This window comes from Notolabrus celidotus, chromosome 7, assembly GCF_009762535.1.
Source record: "Notolabrus celidotus isolate fNotCel1 chromosome 7, fNotCel1.pri, whole genome shotgun sequence".
Classification (NCBI taxonomy): Eukaryota; Metazoa; Chordata; class Actinopteri; order Labriformes; family Labridae; genus Notolabrus; species Notolabrus celidotus.
Window position 1 is genome coordinate 18,168,945 of NC_048278.1, and position 22,491 is coordinate 18,191,435.

Here is a 22,491-nt window from a genome sequence, read left to right on the forward strand (position 1 = left end):
TACACATATGAATTGGCAGCTTTGTTGTGCATGGTCTCATTTTCTCTTTAGGGTCATAATAAGGCATCACTGTAAACATCAGGCTGTTTCATAACAGAAAAGTAGAAAACTGTATCTGGTTGGGTCAAAAAGTTCAGGGCCGAACCCCCAAAAAGGAGCTTAAACTAAATCTATCTGCACCATTCAAGATAAATAACATTAATATGATGTTTGGAAGAACCCATTCTTTATAGATTGTCAGCAGCCATCCTGAATAAATATTTTTGACAATTTGTTATTTTTAGTTTTAATAAAAAAAAAACAAAAAAGCATCTTTGAGATTATGTCCTTTTGCTTCTAGTTACCGTTGAACTGGGTGTGTTGGTGCCATATCCTGAGGAAGGCAGAGAAGCTAGGGACCATCGACGACCATCAGCCCTGTTGAAAAATGAAAACTGATTTTTAGAAAGTGGAAAAGGGAGGACATATGTTACAAGGAAAAACATTAGAAACTGTTTTCTTTATCACTTTCAGCAGCCAGAAGTCAATATCACTTTCTATTTTTGTCTTTCCAAATAACAGAATCAATGATTACAATAAAGGAATTCCACCACCTTCACTTTTCCCCCCATCTATCCACACTTTCCCTCCTTTTCTTCTTCTCTTCCCTCACGCTGTCTGCAGTCCTACCCTGAGTCTGACACTTCCTCTGAGTGAGTGATGAGGGATACACATTTGGGCAAAATGGTGGCACCTCGCCTCCTTCATCTTGGCCTGCTGACACCCCTCCGTCACGTAGACACTCAGAGGTAGTGTCTCAGGACAAAGACAAGAATCATGCAGTTTTTTCTTACATGTCAGTGTGTGAGTGGGCGCATTCCCTGAGAAGTGTCAATGTGTGTGTGTGTGTGTGTGTGTGTGTGTGTGTGTGTGTGTGTGGTGTGTGTGTGTGTGTGTGTGTTGTGCGTGTTGTGCGTGTGCATGTGCGTGTGTGTGTGCATGTGTGTGGTGTTGTGTTGTGTGCATGTGCATGTGTGTATGTACAAAAATAATCCTACAAACAACTACCCTTAGCACTGCTCTTCCAACATGGCATGTGTGACTTATTGTGTGAATAAAGGAGTGAAGCCAACCTGCGAGAGGAGGCGAAGGAGAAGTGGGCGGGACCACTTGGTGAGAAGTTGCGGGGGCTGTCCAGCGGACTGCTTCCTGTTAAATGCATGTAGACACAATATAACAGCTGACATGTACTGAGGGTTAAGGCAGGGTAATGCACATATATACAGTACATATAGGTGTTAGAAAACTACTCTCTATGAGTAATTCCCATTCAATTCAGTCAACGTCCCTAAAAACAGATCTGATGTAACATTTTTTTTCGTGGCATGGCATGTACAACATAGATTATCAGTTGGTGTTAAGTTAACCTTTAAGAGAAATATTTGTCTGTCCTTCTTTCTGTCTTTCTTTCTTTTATCAGGTTTTAGATTTTTTTGTCAAATTTTCCAGCCTTTTATTTAATGATTGGTTTAAAGCCCCTGTGAAATGTCTTTGACTTGTTATAAAACTGTCTGAAAGTACTAGTGATGCTTTAAAGAGCTGCAGTCACAAACCAGACCATCACCCGCAATATGAACAACTCCTGCCAGATGAGACCATTTACAGCATTCTGAACATTAAGGGGTTTTTTTTCGCAGGAGGTGAAACTGATACTGTTAAACATAACAGGACTCATCAGAATATACTGCTTATGCATGTACAAGACTAAATCAGCAAAGATGTTAGTGGTGCAGCTTTGTCCACAGGGGGCGCCAAAACTAACACAAACAGAAAATTCCTCACAGGAGCTTTAACCTTCTTTTTTTCCCCAGATTTCTTCTTGATTTTCCAACCTTACAAACGCTGTAATAAAATCCTGATTCAGTGATTCAATAAATATGATTTGATTTTAATTCAAGGGTTTTATTTTTCTTGGTTAACTCTTTTTAATTATATTGTTGATATAATGTGAATAAACCTTTTTCACTTTTAAAAGTGAAAATAATTTGCCCTTTTAAGTTTTTAATTCCTGCAATACAGCATGTCATTAAAAATATATATACTAACCTATGTGTCCAGGCAGTGGAGAGTGTGGCCTTGGCAGGGTGGGGGATGTACTGGTCAGGATGAGGCTTTTCCGGTTACTGGTTCTGCAACTAGAACACATAAGAGGACAGAAAGACCGTCAATATGTTTCTTCATTATATTTAAGGCTTCATCAATACCAGACAGATGATGGCTGCCCCACACACACAGCGTGACCCTGAGGTTAATGAGTATACGGTTGGTGTTCTCACTTGTCAGCAGGTGTAAATGTATAGCCTTCAGCCCAGCATGTGGAGTTGTGAGTGTGTGGGTCTGTTTGTGCATTTCCTCAGGAGTACAGTATTTTTTTTTGCGTGTGTGCATGTGACAGGCCATAATGCAAGACTTTATTGACATCCGCTCGTCCACAGGGAGAGCGATGGAGCAACAAAGATTTTTAATTTCCTCTAGGTCCAGCCCCACGACGGCTGCTGCCACGAAACATAAAAGCAGGAGTGATGAGGCGACGGAGGGATGGGGAGGCAGACGGAGAGGAAGAAAAGGCCCAGGGAGGACAGGTATGGACCATGATTGAGAACAGAAATGATTTGAGCCATAAAGGTTTCACTCGCTGGAGGTGTCATTGAACAACTTCACACACAGATGCACACAAGGCTTATTGTCTTATATAACAGCTTGTAAAGTGGGAGGTGGATTTTTCAGGTGTTATTTTCATGTGTGGATTGGGTTCAGCTCACAGGCCTTTTCGTGCTTGTCTGCGTGCTTCACTGGAGTGCCTGTCAGAGCAGATTTCACAGAGCAGAACCACATCTGACAAACAATACAAGTTTGCTGCCTGTTGCGTCAGCTGGCCTTCTACTCTACGTCTGCGCAGGAAGCAAGTAAATCATAGATGCACGGATAAGAATAAAGTATGCACGGTCACAAAACATATGGCTGTCATTTTATGTATGTCCCCTGATCCATAACCCGTAAGCAGGACTCGCAGTCCTCCCACATCCTCCCTGTCAGTACCTCTCCTTCTTCTCTTCACATTTCTTTTGAGACCTCAAACCCCTGGCAAGATTTTATCGGTGGCAGTGTGCTTCTGTGGGCGCCAGCTGAGGGAGGGCTTGTACTCAACCTTGCAGAACAGAGGAGGATCATATTGAAATTTAAGAGAAATGCATTAGCTTTGGACTGAGGGTGGAAGTGGCTTTACACGGTCCTTCACTACAGCACTCAGAAGATGAGAACAGAGGAGGACAGGCAGAAGGGTGAGCTCAGAGAAATACAAATACAAAAAATCAAAGAGGCTGGAAGTGCACACAGTAAATTCCTCTGATTTCCTTTGTGTGTTGTGCTGCCATACCTACGCTCTATAACCTGCCTGCAATCCTCTTTCCTTCTCTCCCTCCTTAACCTGCAGTCTCTCAAACTCACATTTTCATTGCTGCTCTTCCTCAATCAAAAGCTGAATCACTTGAGCACCGGCTTGTCGAGCTTCACTCCGGAGCATATTCTTAGCTTTTGATTCATGATTCATCACATCCACAGCACTCTGCCAGGGAATCGTCATATGGCACTGATTCACTTTTTATGCATCAAACCTTACATTACCAGAAAATTGATTTAACCTTATGTATCAACTCTGGGGCTCTTTCTGTTGCTCATTATTGGTTGGTCCTAATTATGTTTTGATAACTCTTGTGTTTCTTCTTCATTACTTCCACCTTTTCTCAATATCCTGCTTTATTCTAGTTCTGCCTCTTTTTCTAAATTTACTTGGAATGATGAATAATTGAAACCCAGGAAGTCAAGAAAACTCATTGTTCCTCTCTAACTCCCTTTTCAGGGTTATAGAGTTGACCAAACTATTAAAGGCAGTACAGAATTAAAGCCCACTAGGGCAAAGCAATCTAATCTTCCCATAACACCAGAAGTCTCTTGCAGCTTTATGCTTTATAACATTGTTATCTGAAATGAATGCTGCAAAAAAAGGGCATCTTGCCTAAAGCACTTCTACTGTAAAAGAAAAAGGTTAAATAGGAGTGCTGCTCTTTAATCTGTACTCCAGCAGCCAGTCACATATTTATCACCAGAAAAGGTCACAATAGAGTTCTGCTGCTTGTATCCCTGTGAGCTATGAGGGGCATGAATGATAAAAGAAGCTGGGGACAGGCAGAAACATTGATCAGTGGATGATGATATGATGAACCTGCTTTCTCAATCCAACCTAATGGAGTAGTTTATTAATTTAACATTTTTATTTTGGGAAAAACTAGGCACTTAATACTTCCCTCAGAGTTTACAACACTGAGAAAAGATTGATTTCTTGGGTCCCACTGGAGTCCTGCTTTTTCTGGACTCATGACTCAATGTGGACTGGAGCACTGATAACACAGACTCGAACTGCAGTTAGACTCTGAGGTTGGAAGGGAGGACTCAGCTGTATTAATAGAGAGACGGTTTTATTGACTTTGTTAGTGTTTTGTATAAGGCACTAAAATTTTATTGAGTTTATAGTAAGGGCTGATACATTTTTGTAACTACATGCCTTTTCACAAGCAGTCCTGTTCAGTAGCAGTTTCTGACAGGATGCCTTGAGAGGCAGCAAGAATTGTGCATTTTGCTTTCAAAAAATGTATAGCAAATTCAAGCAAGAGCAGTGTACCTGAGAAGTAAGTGATATGCTATAGGTACGTTAGCTGCTAGCTAACGATAACATTAGCCTATAAGTGACTCAACCGCTTGGTCCAAGATTTTTGGTTAGTTTAATTCTGATTGATAGCGAGTGGGTTGAAGATATTTTTAGATTTATTAGAAACCTGCAGAGATCCCACAGCAGCAGAATCGATGAGTATGTCTCCACATTAGGAGAGATTCAGTGGGTATTTACACACAGAAACACAGCACTGTAAATTTATAATTTGAATCTCCAGTCAATAGGATTAGTCAGAATGGAATGTTTTTTAAGAAAATGAGTGTTCCACAAATCAAAAAGGTCCCACACAGTCACTCCAGGTTCATAGAGTCCTCCTCATAAAATGGACTTATGAAAGGACTTGACTCAGACTTTGAGTCAGGTAATGGGAACTAAATTAAGTCATATTCCTCTTTGGTGATTTGGATTGGAGTTGAACACTGGGGACTTGAGACTTAATTCTTGGTTTGGTGACTCGACTACAATGCTTGTCTCTCACAACCTCTAACTGATTTCACTGAACCGTCACAAAAAAAACATTGTTTTATGCGATTGATGCTACCTTAAAGTCAGGAATAACAAATTTAACTAACATGATTCATGATTTATTTTAATTGGTGTAGAGGCTGGAGGGGTCAGAATTAACACCAAGATTCTGTTTCACTTTGTGCTTGCCAACACAAATGCTGCTCCCTGTGTCGCAGCATCATCCCTCCCTAACCAATACAATGTAAAGGTCCTATGGTCACACCTTGTTTATCTGCTTGCTGCTTCATGTGTCTGTCTGCTCTTTGGTGACAGCTGGAGCATTACAATTACAGCCAATAAGGAAATGCCTCAGTGGGCCAAGGGCAACTGCAGAATCTGAGGAAAATCATCACCAAATAGTGATTTAATCCCAAGGTGATAAAGAAGTATTGATCAGGGCAGCTGAAAGGCACTGGGCCAACTTAAACCTCTAACCTGGCCTCAAGGTTACTTGATATAGATTTCTTCCAGATAATACTTAAAGGCTTAAAGAATATTTATACAAGACATTTCCTCATATGGCATCTTAGTTATAGTAGGGAATTAATAAAAGTCCAGCTTTTAAGTTGGCATGCTCAGATGTCTATTTATAGGCCTACATGTAACTGAGATGTGATAGTTTATATAATCATGATACAGGAAGAAATGCTGTATAAAATAGTCCATCTGCATCATGTATTTGTATCAAGTTATCCTCTCTCAAAGACAAGTTTCATTTTAACCTTTGGAACATGCCATTGTAAAGATCTGCTAGCACACTGGAGTTAATTCAAATGCTACAACCTAAGCCAAAAGGTGAGATAAGTCAAAAAGTAATTATAATCGATAGTATGTTAAAAATGTGTCAGATAAAAAGAAGTACAGGAAAATGTTTTGCAGGTAACAAATTGAGGCCATCAACTTGTGACAGGAACATGAAACATGAAGATCCAAAAGATGAAACATGTAAAAAGAGTAGATCCTACTTTCGTTTTTATCTGAAATCAATTCAATACAGATAATGCAAATGAAGACCTCTTACTGCCAGTTTTATGCTGCCACCAGGAGGCCCAGTTTGATCTGTTTGGTAAATTGAGATAGTAAAATAAGACTAGAAATGGAAATAAGGGTATATACAGTACGTGTAAAACTAAGTATCTGTGTAGCTATAAGACAGAATTATACAAAAAGAATCTCCAGTAATTTGTCGGAAATCTTCTGTGGACTCATAAGCAATTTCTTAAATGTTACAACACCTCCTTCCTTGGATCATTAAAAAGGCAGGGCTGCCTTTTAAAGGGGTTGTTCATTTCAGCCTGTCTTGTCCTGTCCTGTTGCTTGTCTTGCCCTGAAACTGTGTCCACATAATTAGCAGTCACAGTAGAGGCAGTCAGTGAACGTTACAGGACACATGGCCGTTAGAAGTTATGACCAACATGCTGTAGATACACTTGACTGAGAGAGGAGAGATAAGAGAGGTTTAGATGTGTCAGGAGTGGAGGGCAAAATGAGAGCATTTCTTTTAGCGTGTGTGTATAAATGTGACTTTAAATCACTCTGTCACGGTTATGGTCTTGCAGCCTGGGCTCATTCTGTCTCGCTCTGGTTAAGAAGATGTGTATGTGTGTATAAGAGAGGGATAGAGAGCGTTAGTATGCTGAATATTAGCATGTTGAAATCATAAATCTTAAGCTGAGCCTCGTATTGTGATTAGATACAAAAAAACACACACAGGTTACAGCCGAGCAATCCTGCACTTTATCATCTAACACAGCCTCTGTTTCTATCAAATGGGGATAGATGTGTTCATTCTTACAAACACTATCTAGAAAGAAAACTGGAGCACTACTGAAAGGAGATGCTTTCTTTTTAATTATTCAAACCCATTCAAACCTGGTTAGGGAAATCAATAACACATTTTCTCTATTCATAATGAATTGACCGAGCAGAGGAAAGATGAAGTGCAACCAGAAAGAGGGAAAGGAGGGTGACAAGGGGAATGCACAATGTTACCATGGCAATACTTTTGAAGTCACACTCAAAAGCAGCAGCGACATCTCTCTGACTGTTTTTCTATTTTCATCAGAGCCCACAGTGAGACACAGACAACTTTTGTTAAGCAAACAAAATCCTGGAGAATCAGATTGAATCGGCTCTGATCAGAGGGCAGTAAATCCCCAAACTATGACCTCACCCCGCAGCAAACCACCACACCGTGAGTCAGTGTCCGCTGATATGGCTCATCCACAGATTGTTTGTGTGTTTTCATGTCAGTGCCAGTCTTATAATCCATTATAATCCATTGTGTAATCCATCATGTAGGCTCAATCTGTGTGTGACTGAGGAGTAGTGGTGAAGTGTGTGTTGCTGTCACTCAGCCACAGAGTGATTCATTGGGGTCAGCAGTGCATGCTGCTATTGTGTAGGTCGCTGTTGACAACTGAAGGGCTGATAACAAAGCTGCAAGTGAGATACTACTTTTATAATGTGACGGAAAGAGAAATAAAATGTGTGTGTGTGTGTGTGTGTGTGTGTGGTGTGTGTGTGTGGTGTGTGTGTGGTGTGTGTGTGTGTGTGTGTGTGTGTGTGTGTGTGTGTGTGTGTGTGTTGTGGGTGTGTGTGTGTGAATGAATGACATGGTGTGAGTCTAGTGTGGCTGAGTCTGTTCAATGTGCAAATAAATAAATGTTTTCTGTTTGTTATGCTGGATTCAGGAGCAGAGCTTTCAAATAACCCTGCACTACTACTCATTTAACTCCAGCTTACACTGACTGCTTACTAGGGTTGCAAAGGGGTGGGAACATTTCCGGTAAATTTCCGCAAATTTCCTGTAAATTCCCATGGAAAGTTAAGCTGGGGGATTTTGGAAATATTCCAAATTGGAACATTTCCATGGGAACTACAATTAAACAGATTTATTGTAGAACTTTATCAAGTGTTAATATTTTATTTAACAATCAATTCTTTCATTGAAGAACAAAAACATGAATGTTAAATTAAATATTACTCCCCAATCCCAATCCCAACTAAGTCCCATTAAAAATGTTCAATGAAAGAGCCCCTCTACCTCCAAATAAGTCCCATTAAAAAGTGTATGTAGGGGGGCGTGCTCTCAATAGCCCTGCAGAAAGCAGTGTGCTTTGTGCATGTGATGAGGAATAGCATAGATATTCAACTGTACTTGCATGAAATCTGGTTGCTTTAGTCAGGATTATGCTAAAATATATTTTCCCCAACTGTATTTAAGTTTCCTATTAAGAGCCAACCTTCAATTTAGTAAATTCCTGGTTTATTCCCATTAATTCCCATAAATTCCTGTTTATTCCCATAGAAAGTTTCCAACTTTGAAAATTCCTGGAATTTGCAACCCTACTGCTTACACTGACTGCACTTACACTTACAATGACTAGAATTAGTGTTGCTAAAAATAAAGTTACCATGTTTCACTATGCGTGAACATTTGACAATACCCTCCTCCTTTTAAACACTACGATAGAGTGCAGGCCTATCTGTGTATAACAGTGCACCAGTGTGTTTGTGCTCAGCCACAAGTTGTGTTCTGCAGAGTAAGAGAGAAGTGAGTTGTCTCTTCAGGCAATAACACGATGGATGCAAAGCGAATTCAAAAGTCTAATGACAAGACCACATTTTGCATTAAAAAGCCACAAATATACAGTATACTGTATTTATTGGCTAATAAATATAATGTGATTGAACTATCTTTATTTACACTGTTCTTGTTACAGCAGAGACATCATTAAGTTGCAATGCAAGCACATACTAAAACGTGCAATTTTCATAAATGATAGCAAAAGTGTTACAACCAGCAGTTAATTAGGAACATAAAACAATGTGACAATGTGTCCGAGTCACAGATAAACATTGTCCATGTTGCAATTTTTCCTCAACTAAATGGAGCACTTGATCAACTTTAGCTACTTGTTTGGGTTTCTTTAGCAGCAAACAGCAGATGCAGTGGGCAACTAACCAATTACGGTACCTTTTGGCTATCCACTGACAACCGAATATGTCCCTGGGAATGATGGCCAACTTTTGGGCGTTCCATTGTCACCATTAGTAAGTGATAATCTGACAAGCCTTTTCTGTGTAATGGATTGTTTACTGTACAATTAGCAAAAAGAGGAGCATCCCCCTGTGAGTCTCAGTTCACTGTAAAAAGTGAGTCACAGAGGATTCATTCTGGCTTACTTCGGCTGTATGAGCACGAAAAAAGTACAATTATTGTAATTTACTTGTAAGGATAGGTCTTAAGGTTACCTTCATAACAACATCATGATGCAAGTTTGTATAAAGTTTAAATGCAAGCTTTGGTGGGTCTATCTTAAGGAGGAGAAAACAGCAACATTTAAAATGCTTTTAACAGAGGTCAGACTGATCATTCCAGGAAGTCTGGGAATGTGTGGCCTTTAGTGGCACAGGGTCAAGCAGATTTGTCACTCAATTGAAATCTTTGATCTGGACTGGATTTTCAGCTGCACTTGCACACAGAAATAGAGATAAATAAATTGTTATCAGACTACCACCAATAGGAGCCAAGATGCTATAATAGTGGACTGAGTTATAACTGCTTTTGCTCTCAGACAATTTTTCTGTAAGTACACCAAAGTTTGCTGAACACAACCACTACATTTTAAATGGACTACAAATATAACACAAAGGGAAGCTCTTACTCTTCTCAATCGTAAATCCAAATTCCACAAGTTCGTTTTGAGCTGTCAAACACAAACAAGCATTTGCGACTAAAGACGTATTTCAATTTCTCCTGTTGTGGAGGAGAATGTTGTACTTAAAAAACTTGACTTGGTAACTTGACTGAAAATGAAGACATGTATGTCCCTGCAATTAATGGAAGTGTTGATGAGTTAATAAGGTTTATGAGTTATGAAGTTTAAGTAACACATAAACTACAACTTTATTCTAAAACTTAGGTATAAAATTGTTACAGAACATGTCAATGGGTGTGATTACAGTTGGTTGTGCTGCACATTCATGGCAAAAATATCGAGTCATACCAAGCCTAGAAAAAAATACACATGGGATGCAGGAATAGAATCGAAGATTCAAATGTTTGTGATACCCACAGGTATCCTGTCAGTGAGAGGGTTGCATGGTTACAATGTTTGGAGGATAATAAATACAGACAATACGAAAGACAACCAAGTGTGAAAAAGCTAAAACCAAAACACACCAGGACACACAGATGTGACACCTAACAACCCCTGGCTGTGTCCTCCTGCTACCGACAATAAAATCCAAGCCTGTCATTCATTGCAACGCCCTGGTCACCCCACTGTGAGGGGGGGAGGGGTCAAAGGTTAAATCTGTGGTAATGACTCGTGCTGAAGCTTTGACGAGCAATTATCCCTCTGCAGGCCGTCGGCTGGCACAGGGCCATTTGTCTCTCACACTCACACACACACTCTTGAATGCACACAAACTCATAATGATACAGAAACACACAGTGATGGTCCCCAAACACTGCCTCGAAAACTGTCTACACTCATTACTGCAATAAAAGTATCACAAATGATATAATAGAGATGCACACCATTAAAGGAGATGTAGCGATCTACCTCTGTTTTCTTTTCTAGTTATTCAGACTTGAGTAAGGATATGGTAAAACTTATCAGGTCTTAGATGGTCTAACTGCTTGTGTTTCTGGTGATTTAATGAAAGATTTACAGTAATGCTGACCTGAATCCCGATCTCAGCAAAAAGCAAGAGAAGTACAATATGCAAAAATGTTATCATAGGGCTACATGAGCCATGGGGTTATAAAGTAAAATCATCCTTTAGGGCTTAAATAGAAAGATATGTGTGTGTAAAATTACCTTTCATTATACAAAGATATATTACAAATGACCAAATCATCTAAATACCACAGAATATGTGTATAATTTAATTTGAATAAATGAATGCAGCAAGCCACATGCACTTATTTTATCTGCAAATGTATCCATGTGTAACTTTTGTTGAGTAGATGTGATCTCATGTGAGAGGCAGCTGTCTGACAGAAAGGCCTGAAGGCAAATACCTTCTGTAATTGGTCTGAGTATGGACATCATGTACATGTATGAAGAAAACAAGTCACAGTAGAGAGACAATGACTGACTGGACTAGAGTAAATTTCATACTGGACTAATTGGCAAGTGAATTCAAAACAGAGCTGTAGGTGCACCAATTCACAAAAACTGGGAATACTGCTGACTAGGGTTGTAGATTTAATTTCAAGGCAGATAATTATTGTAAAAGCTTCTTTGAATTTCAAATTTTTTTAAAGAAGAAGGAAGTTCATCTCCATCTGCTTGTTTTTTTAATGAGAACATCAGTCTCGTTAAACAAAATAAAACTGCTCTTGCTAGTTTATATACTGTATTCTTTTTAAAGTGTCATCGTTACTTGTTATTTCCGGTGTATTAAAGTGTCTCAAATTTTCATTATCTTAATATAAAGAAATATGATTATGTTCCTCGTGCCCTTCGTAATTATTTCCTGAATTACTTCTGGTATGTGTCCTCTCTTCTTCTTTCTTCTCTCGTCTAACTCTGTCCATACACAGAATAGGCCTCTAACAGGTTTTTATTATAGCAGGACAGCGCAGCACATTCATTATAAACAGGCGATCACTGATAGGAACACAACAGTGCTGACTGCTGGCCATTTAAACAGAACAGCTCCACATTATGCAAAATCAATTAAAGGAATGAGTCTATTCAGAGCTGCGCAGACACTGAGGGCCTGAAATCACATCATGAGAAAACGTTTCAGTGGCTGCTGCAGGATGTTATGAACACCGGCAACCACATGTGTGTGTGCGTTTGTGTGTGCGTGTGTGCATGCTTGCGTGCGTGCGTGCGTGTGTGCGTGCGTGCCGTGCATGCTGTTGGATCATGATTGTGGATCCATTTAAATGCATATGTGAGCCTGTGACAGGTGTGAGTGAGCTGGTGCATGCTTAATGTGTTTAATATTAACTTGGTGTCTTTGTGTCTTAGTGTGTGTGTGTGTGTGTGTGTGTGTGTGTGTGTGTGTGTGTGTGTGTGTGTGTGGTCTGTCAGTCAGTAGTGTCATCTTCTGCTCTAAGTGCTGACTCACAGGGCACAGAGGACACTAGACCTTCCTGATGGCTAAACCATTGATTTGTCCAGGCTCACTTCCTGTCAGGTAACATCTCTGTCTCTCTGTCTCTGTCTCTGTCTCTGTCTCTCTCTCTCTCTCTCTCTGTCTCTCTGTCTCTCTCTCTCTCTCTCTCTCTCTCTCTCTCTCTCTCTCTCTCTATCTCTCTATCTCTCTCTCTCTTTCAGGGGTGAGTGCATGTTTACAACTGTGGGAAATGAGTTTGTAATGGAGGGGATAAAATGCTACCCCTTTGAAAAAAGCTCTCAGAACAAACACACTGGTCCCAGTTAGAGCGTTCAGTTCACGCAACATCCGCTGTTCTTACTGTCAGCGTCTAGAACATGCACCAGAGTCTAGATGGATTCGCTTAACTCTCTAAAATGTCCAAATAAAGCCATATGTGCAGATTTATCGAGGCCTCCAGATGAAGATTGAGGGGATGATTGAGTGATGCTGACAGGCGGCAGATAACAGCAAGGTGTGGTTATGGATGCATAAAGGTAGAGAGAGGAATCCTGTTGCCCGTGTATGAGGCGAAGACAGGTAGAAAGATTATGAAAAAAGGTCCAAAAAAAGTTAATTTCAGAGCTTTTATGTAGCATAAGAGAAAAAATATCATCAAAGAATGAAGGTAAAAGTAAAAGGCAGAAAAATTAGGTTACAGAAAAAACAGGAAACACTGTCTAAGTCATATCGAAGCATGTAAAAAAAATAACAGTTATCTTGGCAGTTAATGTTGTGACAAACAGACAATTCTCTGCTTAAAATAGGATGAGGTGCTAGTTAAAGAATGCCAAAGTATTATGTTTTGTTGTGACCCCTGAAGATAGTCGCTTGTTGATAAGCTTATTGTATGAATAAATAAAAAGATTGCTGGTAGACAAAGTAGCAGGCTGCCTAAATGACTGACCACTGGCTGTATGATGAACACGCTTGCTGACAGTCAGACAATTTCTAGCAGAGCAAGTGTCTCAACAGCTCAGCTGCCTTCCTGATTTCACACAGTGGTTGACTGATTTAGTGACTGACTGTTAAATAAAGTACTCGCTGAACTCTGTCAGGACCTGGAGCTGTTTTTCAAATCCACTCAGAAGGAGCGCAGCTGAAATCAGCACCCTACAGAGTCAATTCACATCTAGGCTAGTCTGTTCCCCTGAACATTTTAGCTGGAATTGTTTATTCACTGACCTCTGAAGTGTGATTTGACACTACTGCATCACTAAAGCCAGATATTTAAAGGAATAGTTGAATATATGGGAAGAAAGCATTATCAAATTCACACAGAGTCATATGAGAACACCAACACATCTTTAATTTCTCTCTGTGCTACATTTGAAGCCAGAACCCAGGAGTGATTAGCCTAGCTTAGCATAAAGACTGCAAGAAATTTGGCTTCATTGGAAATTCCAAAATAACTCATCCAGCACATACAGAGCAGAAACAACATGTTTTACCTTATTTGGAAAAGTGAAAACATAACTTAAAGATTTTCAGGGAGAGTTGTGAGCTCATTTTCTGATCAGAAACGTGGAATCTTGTCTTTCTGTTCGTATGAAAATGTGAGTATGGTGACGAATTATCTCATTAACATGGAATTCTAGAGGTGCTGTTAAGTTGATACTTTAACTTGTAAAAAGGCTGTTTTGCCTGCTTCAATGTTGAAGCTATGTAAGAGATAACGTATAGTGAGCAGGTTGGTTTAGCAGACTGGAACCCCAACAAGTGAGCAATGCGAAGCAGATAGATTTTGTGTCACCATGAAGGGATTTATTTACTAGAATTTACCCTCTCACTATACATTACCCTTCTCATTACATGGCTAATTAAAAAAAATATTAAATTTCTTCTGTTGATATCTCATCCGATCTACAGTTTGAGCTGCATCTCCAGTCATGGCGAACTCTGTAGCCATTTTAAGAATGAGCAATGTCAGATGTTGTACCGATTAAACCAACATGTCTGGAAATGAGCTACCCTAGCTGTTATGACTCACTTTAAACTGAAGGTGAAGTCAAACAAGCTAAACAGCATGAATTTGTGCTTCACTTGATTGATTTTTTCTGCCATGTCACTGCCAGAGAGACATTTTATTTTCCATGTATTAGTCCTTAAACACTTCCTTAGCCTATACTGTGTTTCAATAACCTGACTTCTTTCTGTGCATTGATTAAATTACAGATAGACTAAGTGATCATAGCTGAATCCACAGCAATGATGTGTTCTTCCCAACAAAGGTCTGCCATCAAGGATAACAGACTTTTGCGATAGAGTATTAACCAATCTGAAACAAGTATTAAACACAGCCATGTAATATGAAAGCTAATTGTTGTGTGGCTCTAGTTTTACACTTAATAGACAAACATGGAAGCAGTACACTCATCCAACACAAAGCAAAAGAGTGAACCAGTTTAGTGTGGACTAAGGATGTTAATTAATGGAGGTTCAATTAATTGATTGTTAAGAACTTACTCAAACATATTTTTGTTTCGATTTTATATCACATGGAACAAACATCATGTGGTCTCATATTTCGTTCAGCTATCAGGAAGGTGTTTTACGTTTAAAGCATGTTTTGTTGTGAATCAGATGCTAAAGGTGTTGCTCACAGAGGAGCCCTTTTTCCTCCGCGCCCAGACTGATTATGACCCGGTTGTGCTCCCAGCTGACACATGACCAGCTTCGAATGCTTATTTTTCTCAATAAGCATGAATAGTCAGAAAACTGGACACCGCAAGTTTAAAATATGTTTCTGTTCAGTTCTCTTGTTGCAGTAAATCCACATGTTGAAGTCTGAGCCTTCACTTTTATGACTGTATGTTCGCGGATATTATGAGCCTCCACACATTGATATTTAGCGTGTTTAACATTTTGAACACCTCAATACGATCCGTAGCTATTTAATACTTTCAGTCGTATACATTGTGTCCTGAAAGAATTTTTTTTCAGGGGAAAAATCGCATTTGGCTTTGTTTTTGACATGGAAAACGTTTACGTTTTTTTAAATGATTAATTGATAATTGATCGTTAACATTTCCAAAGATCGATCACGGAAAATACTGAAAATTTACATCCCTAGTAGCTACTCAATACTGTCAATTATATACATTTATGTCATGAAGGAAAATTTGATTCAGGGGAAAAATCGCATTTGGCTTTGTTTTTGACATGGAAAAAAGGTTTACGTTTTTTAAATGATTAATCGATAATTGATGATTAACATTTCCAAAGATCGATCACGGAAAATACTTGAAATTTACATCCCTAGTATGGACATATTAATTAGAGGTTTGGGTATAAACAATGATTTTTGATTATTTTCACACATAAATTGTTTTTTTGTTTTTTTTTTGTTTAAGACCAGCCTGGGCTACCTAGGTTTTATTTCTTTTTTTTGGTCCCTACACTGCTGGTTTGATCTGGTGATGATAATGAGGATCAAAATGTTTTGAATATAAACAGAAAGAAACACTTGACCAGTTTTCATCCAGACAGAATATAGATGGCATTCAGTTACAAAGCAAGCAAAACATCATTGGTCTGAAACGACAATAGATGAGGCAAAGCCCATAAATAGAAACCAAACAGGACACAATGAAAATCCAGACGTCTATTTTAGTCACATCACTTCTCTCTAGTCTAAGGTGTTGTCAGATGTCCTCTGAAGGTGTGAAAGTGTATCCTCAGGCAGAGTGATGCAGCAGGAAGTTGTGGCAGTGTGACTAAGACTTCTCCTTTGTACATGTGTCTTTCTCCCTGTCTCATATGCTACCTTCCTGTTTGCCTACGTTCGTTTCTTGTGTATGTCTGTAGGTGACTGTTTCTACCAGCTCTGTGTAAGGACAAGGAGGGCTCTGAGTCACCACAATCATGACATTACACTTTAGTTCCAGACACAACCTTATTCACAGCAAATGATCCGTATCCATCCCCTCAAAGAATAAAACGCTTCCTACAGAGTGCAGTGCTCTTTAGCATGAGTGGAGAGTCTCGAAGCATGGCTAATAGACATTAAAAATGATTTAATCAAATTAGAGATAATGCATATGGATTCACAAGCAAGGCCACCGCTTCTATCTCTCAGAAGAGAGCAAGAATGAGGATAGCAGTATGTCTCTTAACTCAATGTAAGTCTGGCATAATACGACCAGACTTTAATTATGACACTATGGTTATAAACAGGCTTCAAGGAACAGCTAATGGTAGAAGTGTACATCAACAACACTGACTTTGTGAGACCAGGGCCTGTATGCATGTCCAGCCGTTAGCGGTGAAAACAGGCAGTTTATATTAATGGCAAAAAAAAAAAATGGATTAGCGGTATGCATGAGCCAGGTTAACGCCCCAACAAAGCATTACATTTAATGGAGGTAAACCCCCATCAATACAGGTGCTAACGGCAGGATTACCGCACCTGTTAGGCTGTTTAAGCAGGGGTTCTCAAACTTTTTGGAGCCAGGGACCTCTTACAGGTGAGAAAATTGTCCAAGGACCCCCTCATAATTGTAACATAGATTAAGCACATTAGTGATCAAAAGCTGCCGATGCTTTATAGTGAATCAGAAGAGCCGGCTCGCATCGAGAGAGAGCCGGCTCCCAGTTTTTTCCTTTCGCTGCTTAGCTCTCACAGTGCTCAGCCCCAGCTCTGCTCACGGCAGAACTTTGTTTTGATTGGTCAGCATGGCGGCCATGCGGCCGATCACACAGGATCACAGGTTCTGGTTCAGTTCTGGTTCGGTTCTGGTTCGGTTCTGGTTCTAGTTCAGTTACGTTCTGGTTCTGGTTCGGTTCTGGTTCAGTTTTGTTCGGTTCTGGTTCGGTTCTGGTTCGGTTCCATTCTGGTTCTGTTCTGGTTCGCTTGGCTTGAGTTTGGTTCTGGTTCTGTTTGCTTAAGTTTAGTTCTGGTTCTAACCCTAACCCTAACCTTAATCATAACCCCAACCCTAACCCTAATCCTAACCCTAATCCTAATCCTAACCCTAACCATAATCATAACCCTAACCCTTACCCCCTAACCCTAACCCTAACCCTACTCCTAACCCTAATGGCTGATTTCTACTTCTGCATCTCCCCTATGCAGCAGGGGCTGACGCAGACATGAGCACCACATACTTGTGCGTCGATGAGTCCGTGTCGCGCAGCAATTCTCCGCCGAAACGCTTGAGGGCAGTGTGGTCTCTCTGATAGCCGGCAGCCTGCTTCCGGTCCCGCTACGATCTCTGTTTACTTTTCCACAGAGTTTCAGAGCGTGTTATGTTAATCTACAGCTGATATATGTTGCTGTTTATCATACAGACATGATTACATGAAGAATAGAGAGGAGGAGATGAAATACACGGCCGATGTGCGGCCGATGTCCGGGATCCCGTAAGTGCTGTAAATGCGGGAAAGACAAAGCCGCCGAGCGGACCAATCACAGGGTTGCGGTCCGCGTCGGCTCTACGGGGAGTTACATTTCCGAGGCCTATGCACGTCAGCTACGTGCATAGGCCTCGGCGTAGGTACGGGAGCTACGCGGACCCCCGGCGTAGGGTACGCCGTTGATTCAACGCAGAAATATAAATCAGCCTTAACCCTCACCCAAGTCCTAACCCTTACCCTTACCCAAGTCCGGAGAGCTACCACAGGTCCTTCATCCCATCTGCAATCAGACTGTTTAACACCAGCACTGCTGTGTTCCGTTAATCATCTGTATTCATCTTTCATTTCACTACATGGAAGTTACTATGTGACTTGGCACATTCACAAATAACTACTGTATCCACCTGAATCGCACTCTTCTTTATACTGTGTATGTTTGTTTTTAAATAACCTGGTGCAATTTTTATCGTGCAACAACTTACCTATCTATTTATCAGATAGAAGTGTACATAGTGTGTATATATCTGTAATAGTGGCCATATTTTATTTTATTTTGACTTTATTTTATTTTATTTTATTTGATTCTATTTGATTCTATTTTACCCTTGTCATTGCTATTATTACTGATATTATATTTTTTAACTATGTTAGTACAATGTAGTATTCCCCTGTCCCGTGTTGTAAGCTGCTGTAACAAAAGAAATTTCCCCCAACAGTGGACAAATAAAGTATATCTTATATTTTATCTTATCTTATCTTAATCCTAACCCAAACCCTAATCCTAACCCTAATCCTAACCCTAACCCTGACCCTAATCATAATCCTAGGGTTAGGGTAAGAATGGGTTTGTAAGAGAATAAATGCACAAAATTGGTCAATTATAAGTCTTCTCATAAAAACACCATACATAAAAGCGTTTTCAACACAAACCATTATTCCTTGCAAAGTTAAGGTGAAATACACGGCTACAAAAGATCCTAAATTAAGAGGCGTTCGGGGGACGAAAGAGCTGGATTTTCTTTGGGAGCCGAGTCAAAAGAGCCGGCTCTCTGAAAAGAGCCGAGCTTCCCATCACTAAATGCTTACTACCATTTGCACTCTTAGTTGCCCTTGGAACTATTTGTATTGTAAAACGTATCAATGTAAAAACTTCAGACCTGTACCATAGTGATAAACAGATAACACTTCAATTTGAATCAAGTAAATACCCATTTGTATACTTTAAAACAGAGGGTCATTTCATTCCTTGTGGACTCAACATGACAACATTTATACTTTTCAAGTAATTGATCTGAAAGGCTTTCAGAAAATTAACAGAAGCAAGACTCATATCCCTTCGAGCCACCAAATGGTATCATAACAATGGTGTATATGCTGTTTTGTAATGACACAGCACAATTTTATAATTTATTAGAAATGTATTCAAATTATTTCACGGACCCCCACGCTATGGTTCGCGAACCCCCGGGGGTCCCAGGACCCCACTTTGAGAACAACAGGTTTAAAGGATGGCGGACATCGTGCTTATGAGTTACCGTTTAAGACGAAATATGCAAAGACAACTGATATTAAGGGATTGAACAAATCCTTTGGAAAAGTATGACGATGTCGATATATATAGCAAATTTAGATTTAGCAGACGCAACATAATTCTTAGGTAACCGACCAGCAATACCACGAAGTGAATCCTTCCCAAACAACTCCGTTAACAAGACCTCATCCTTCAATGCGGGGACAGGTGGTCCTCCACCTGGACCACGTTGGTGGCGGTGCTTGTTACGCGAAGCCCCTTTCATATTGCTTATTTTATTTTGTAGGTCTTCTACTGTGTGCTCAGAAACACCACACGCATTTACCCGGTTCAAGATCTTAAGCCAAATTTTCCCTTTCTCCTTGTTTGATATCTTTGACGATTGACTTGCTGATAATAGTTTACTCTATATTCTTGTAATAAAATGTCCATTTCTTCTGCTGAAAATTAGCTTTTTCTTGATCTTCTCTCAGTCACACCGGTATCGCTCGCCATGTTTATTGCTGTTTATGCGTAATGGGCATACGCAATTCGAATGTGTTGGATAGGGGTTTTCCAGGAGGTGCCCTGGACATATGGCATTTTGCACCAGCCTCGCTGTCATGGCGCAATTAGTTAATTGGCCAATTATTTGCAGTCGTGCACGCGGCTAACGCTAAGGCCAAATGGTCCGTTCCATAACGGTACGTTAAGACTAATGTTCCCATTTGTGTAATGCCTGGACGTGCATACGGGCCCTGGCCTGTTCTTAAGAGTTAATTTTACGGGCTTGAACACAGTCTTGAAGGGGGAATGAGAAAGTTATTTTGCATTTCGAAAGACATCAGACAAAAAAGCCTGTATTGTCAGGTGATGTGTTAAGAAACAAAATCAGAGTGGTAACACAATTACTTAAATCTAAATTCTGCATCTCAATTTATTCAAATGGCAGCCATACATTTAGTGTATCTGATAAATTATTATCATTTTATATTACCAATTAGCTACTGTCAGAAAAAAGCTAACATTAGCATTCAGATGCTAACTAGCTAACATTATTTTTAGCTGGGAGGTGGCTGAAAGCTGCTTCTACCTTTTGGTAGCATTACACCATACAATAAATTCAATGATTAAATTGATCTTGTGTAACCTTAGCTAGGACTTACTTTCTTGGATAGCATGGTGTTAGCTTAAATGTAGTCAGATGCTAACATAAGCTGTTGTCAGCAGCTACTATATTGGCAGGCAAATAGTTTTTTTCCTTGAGAAATGGCGATATCTCTCAGAATTGTCAATATACATTGTCCTTACAGTTAATGATTAATCAAGAAGTGTTAAAATGATAAGCAGCTTCTCAATTAAAATTTCTTCATAACTTGAAAACAGCAATATAGCATTATAAGTGCACTGTGTATGATATCAGAGAAAAATGGCTACCATGCAAACATGGTTCAATCTTACCAGTGTGCTTCAATAGCACTACACTGCATTTAAATTGTTGTACTTTTCAATAATTTGCACAAACATTTGATTGTTGAATCAAAAAAATGTAGAAAAACGCCAAAATCATAATTCATGTACAAACTGGTTGACTTAATCAAAGTGTTATACGAATATATTATTACTTATGGAGAGAATATTATGATTTCCAAACAGTCGTTTTATAGAATGTTTCCTCGCAAAGACGACTTGATTAATCTCTTTAAAAATTGCTGCCAATTAATGTTCAGTGAATTATAAATCACACTCGCTAAATATTATCAGGGTTAAGCTGCATGCTCATCATTTGAGAGTCAAATACAAAGCAGTATTTTTCATAAAAAGGACAAAATTCAAGAGTGAGGTACAAGGTTGCTGTTACATAAACTCTAAAGATTACAAGGTAAAGCATCACAAAAAGCCTGAGCTAACACAGAATGTTAATTAGAAATAGTAAGAAAAAGGTATGTAGTCACATTGTAACAGCTGTTTAAGCTGCTTTTGAGGTTGCAACTCTACCAACCACAACTTTAAGCCAACTCCCACTCACAGAAGCTCACAGTGTTGTAGTCTTGTAGGAGTTAGTTTGATAAATTAGCTGTATGCCAATTTAATAAACTCCACCAGTTGTCCTACATTTATTTCAAAGGTCAATATCTTACTTGATGTAATTAGACTATGAATAGATCTTGATTTTTCCACTTTTTAGAAATTCTGCATGTTTGGAATCAGTTTCAAAAATGCATACATGTTCTATGCTTATATAAATCAGAGTGGCATAACACTGCTTTACATTATCCAATAAGATGTGTAGTTTTACGTCATTCGTATGAATTTGAAACCTTTTCATCATAAATCTGAAATTGCAAGACCTGAACATTAACTGAGAACAGATTTCTGTTCATCAGGAAAAAGACTAAGATATTTCTGGAGACTTAATTGCACTTACATGTTGCCAGGTTGTATGTGTGTTATAATGTCACTGTGATATCAAAGATGAACCACAAACAGTCTGTGTGTTTTGGTTGAGGCCAGCCTGAACAGCAGCCAGTAACAGATGGCACTGTCATGGTACAAACAACAGGAGAAGAGCATGAGAAGCATTTTGTTTCTTTTTCTATACTATCTTTCACTGTGCAGCTCCTTCATTAAAATACACCAGCCAAGCAATGCAAATGTTCAAATATATGTCACTGAACCAAAACTGCCCTTTTATGCATGTGGTGCTGCAAGGAGGAAGATAAGCATGAACCTGTTTCAGTTCACTTTTTATTTGAGTAAATAATATGCTGGCAAAAATATCTTCAAAAGCATCTTTTATTGTAACTTCAAAAGCCATGACACAGCTGATGCTTGCTTAATTTTAACAACTGTTCAATGGTTGGTGCAAAAGTAGATCATTACTGTACCTACTTATAAGCTGCCAGGTGCATCATCATCATAATTTATTCAGCACTGAAGCTTAAAATACTCCAAATTACCTGACACAAAGATGAAAACCACCTTGGCTAACACGAGATGTGTGGGGAAAGGAACAGGCCACATAAACCAAATAATAATCATGTGTGCGAGTGGGATGAGATGTCCTGTGTGTTGTTTTTGTGTGGGATCATCTGCACTGTGCATCGTGTAAGACTATGCACAAGTGGGATGGTATTGTATGTGCTATGTGAGAGGGAGATAAACACACACTCATTTTTTTAGCAAGAGAAAAAACAAAAACACTAAGACATTTCTTCCTCCCTTGTCA

At 39.4% G+C, this 22,491-nt stretch overlaps 1 protein-coding gene across 2 annotated transcripts in view; it reads right to left on the reverse strand.

Moving 5' to 3' along the window:
• mast1a (microtubule associated serine/threonine kinase 1a) overlaps positions 1 to 22,491 on the reverse strand; it is an 80,961-nt gene that overhangs the window by 36,435 nt on the left and 22,035 nt on the right. For both annotated transcript variants that reach the window (XM_034688993.1, XM_034688994.1), the window contains exons 3-5: positions 2,086 to 2,174; positions 1,113 to 1,188; positions 345 to 417 (exon numbers count right to left, since the gene is read on the reverse strand). In XM_034688993.1, the coding sequence (XP_034544884.1) occupies positions 345 to 417; positions 1,113 to 1,188; positions 2,086 to 2,174 (238 nt within the window). The remainder of the gene's footprint in view (positions 1 to 344; positions 418 to 1,112; positions 1,189 to 2,085; positions 2,175 to 22,491) is intronic.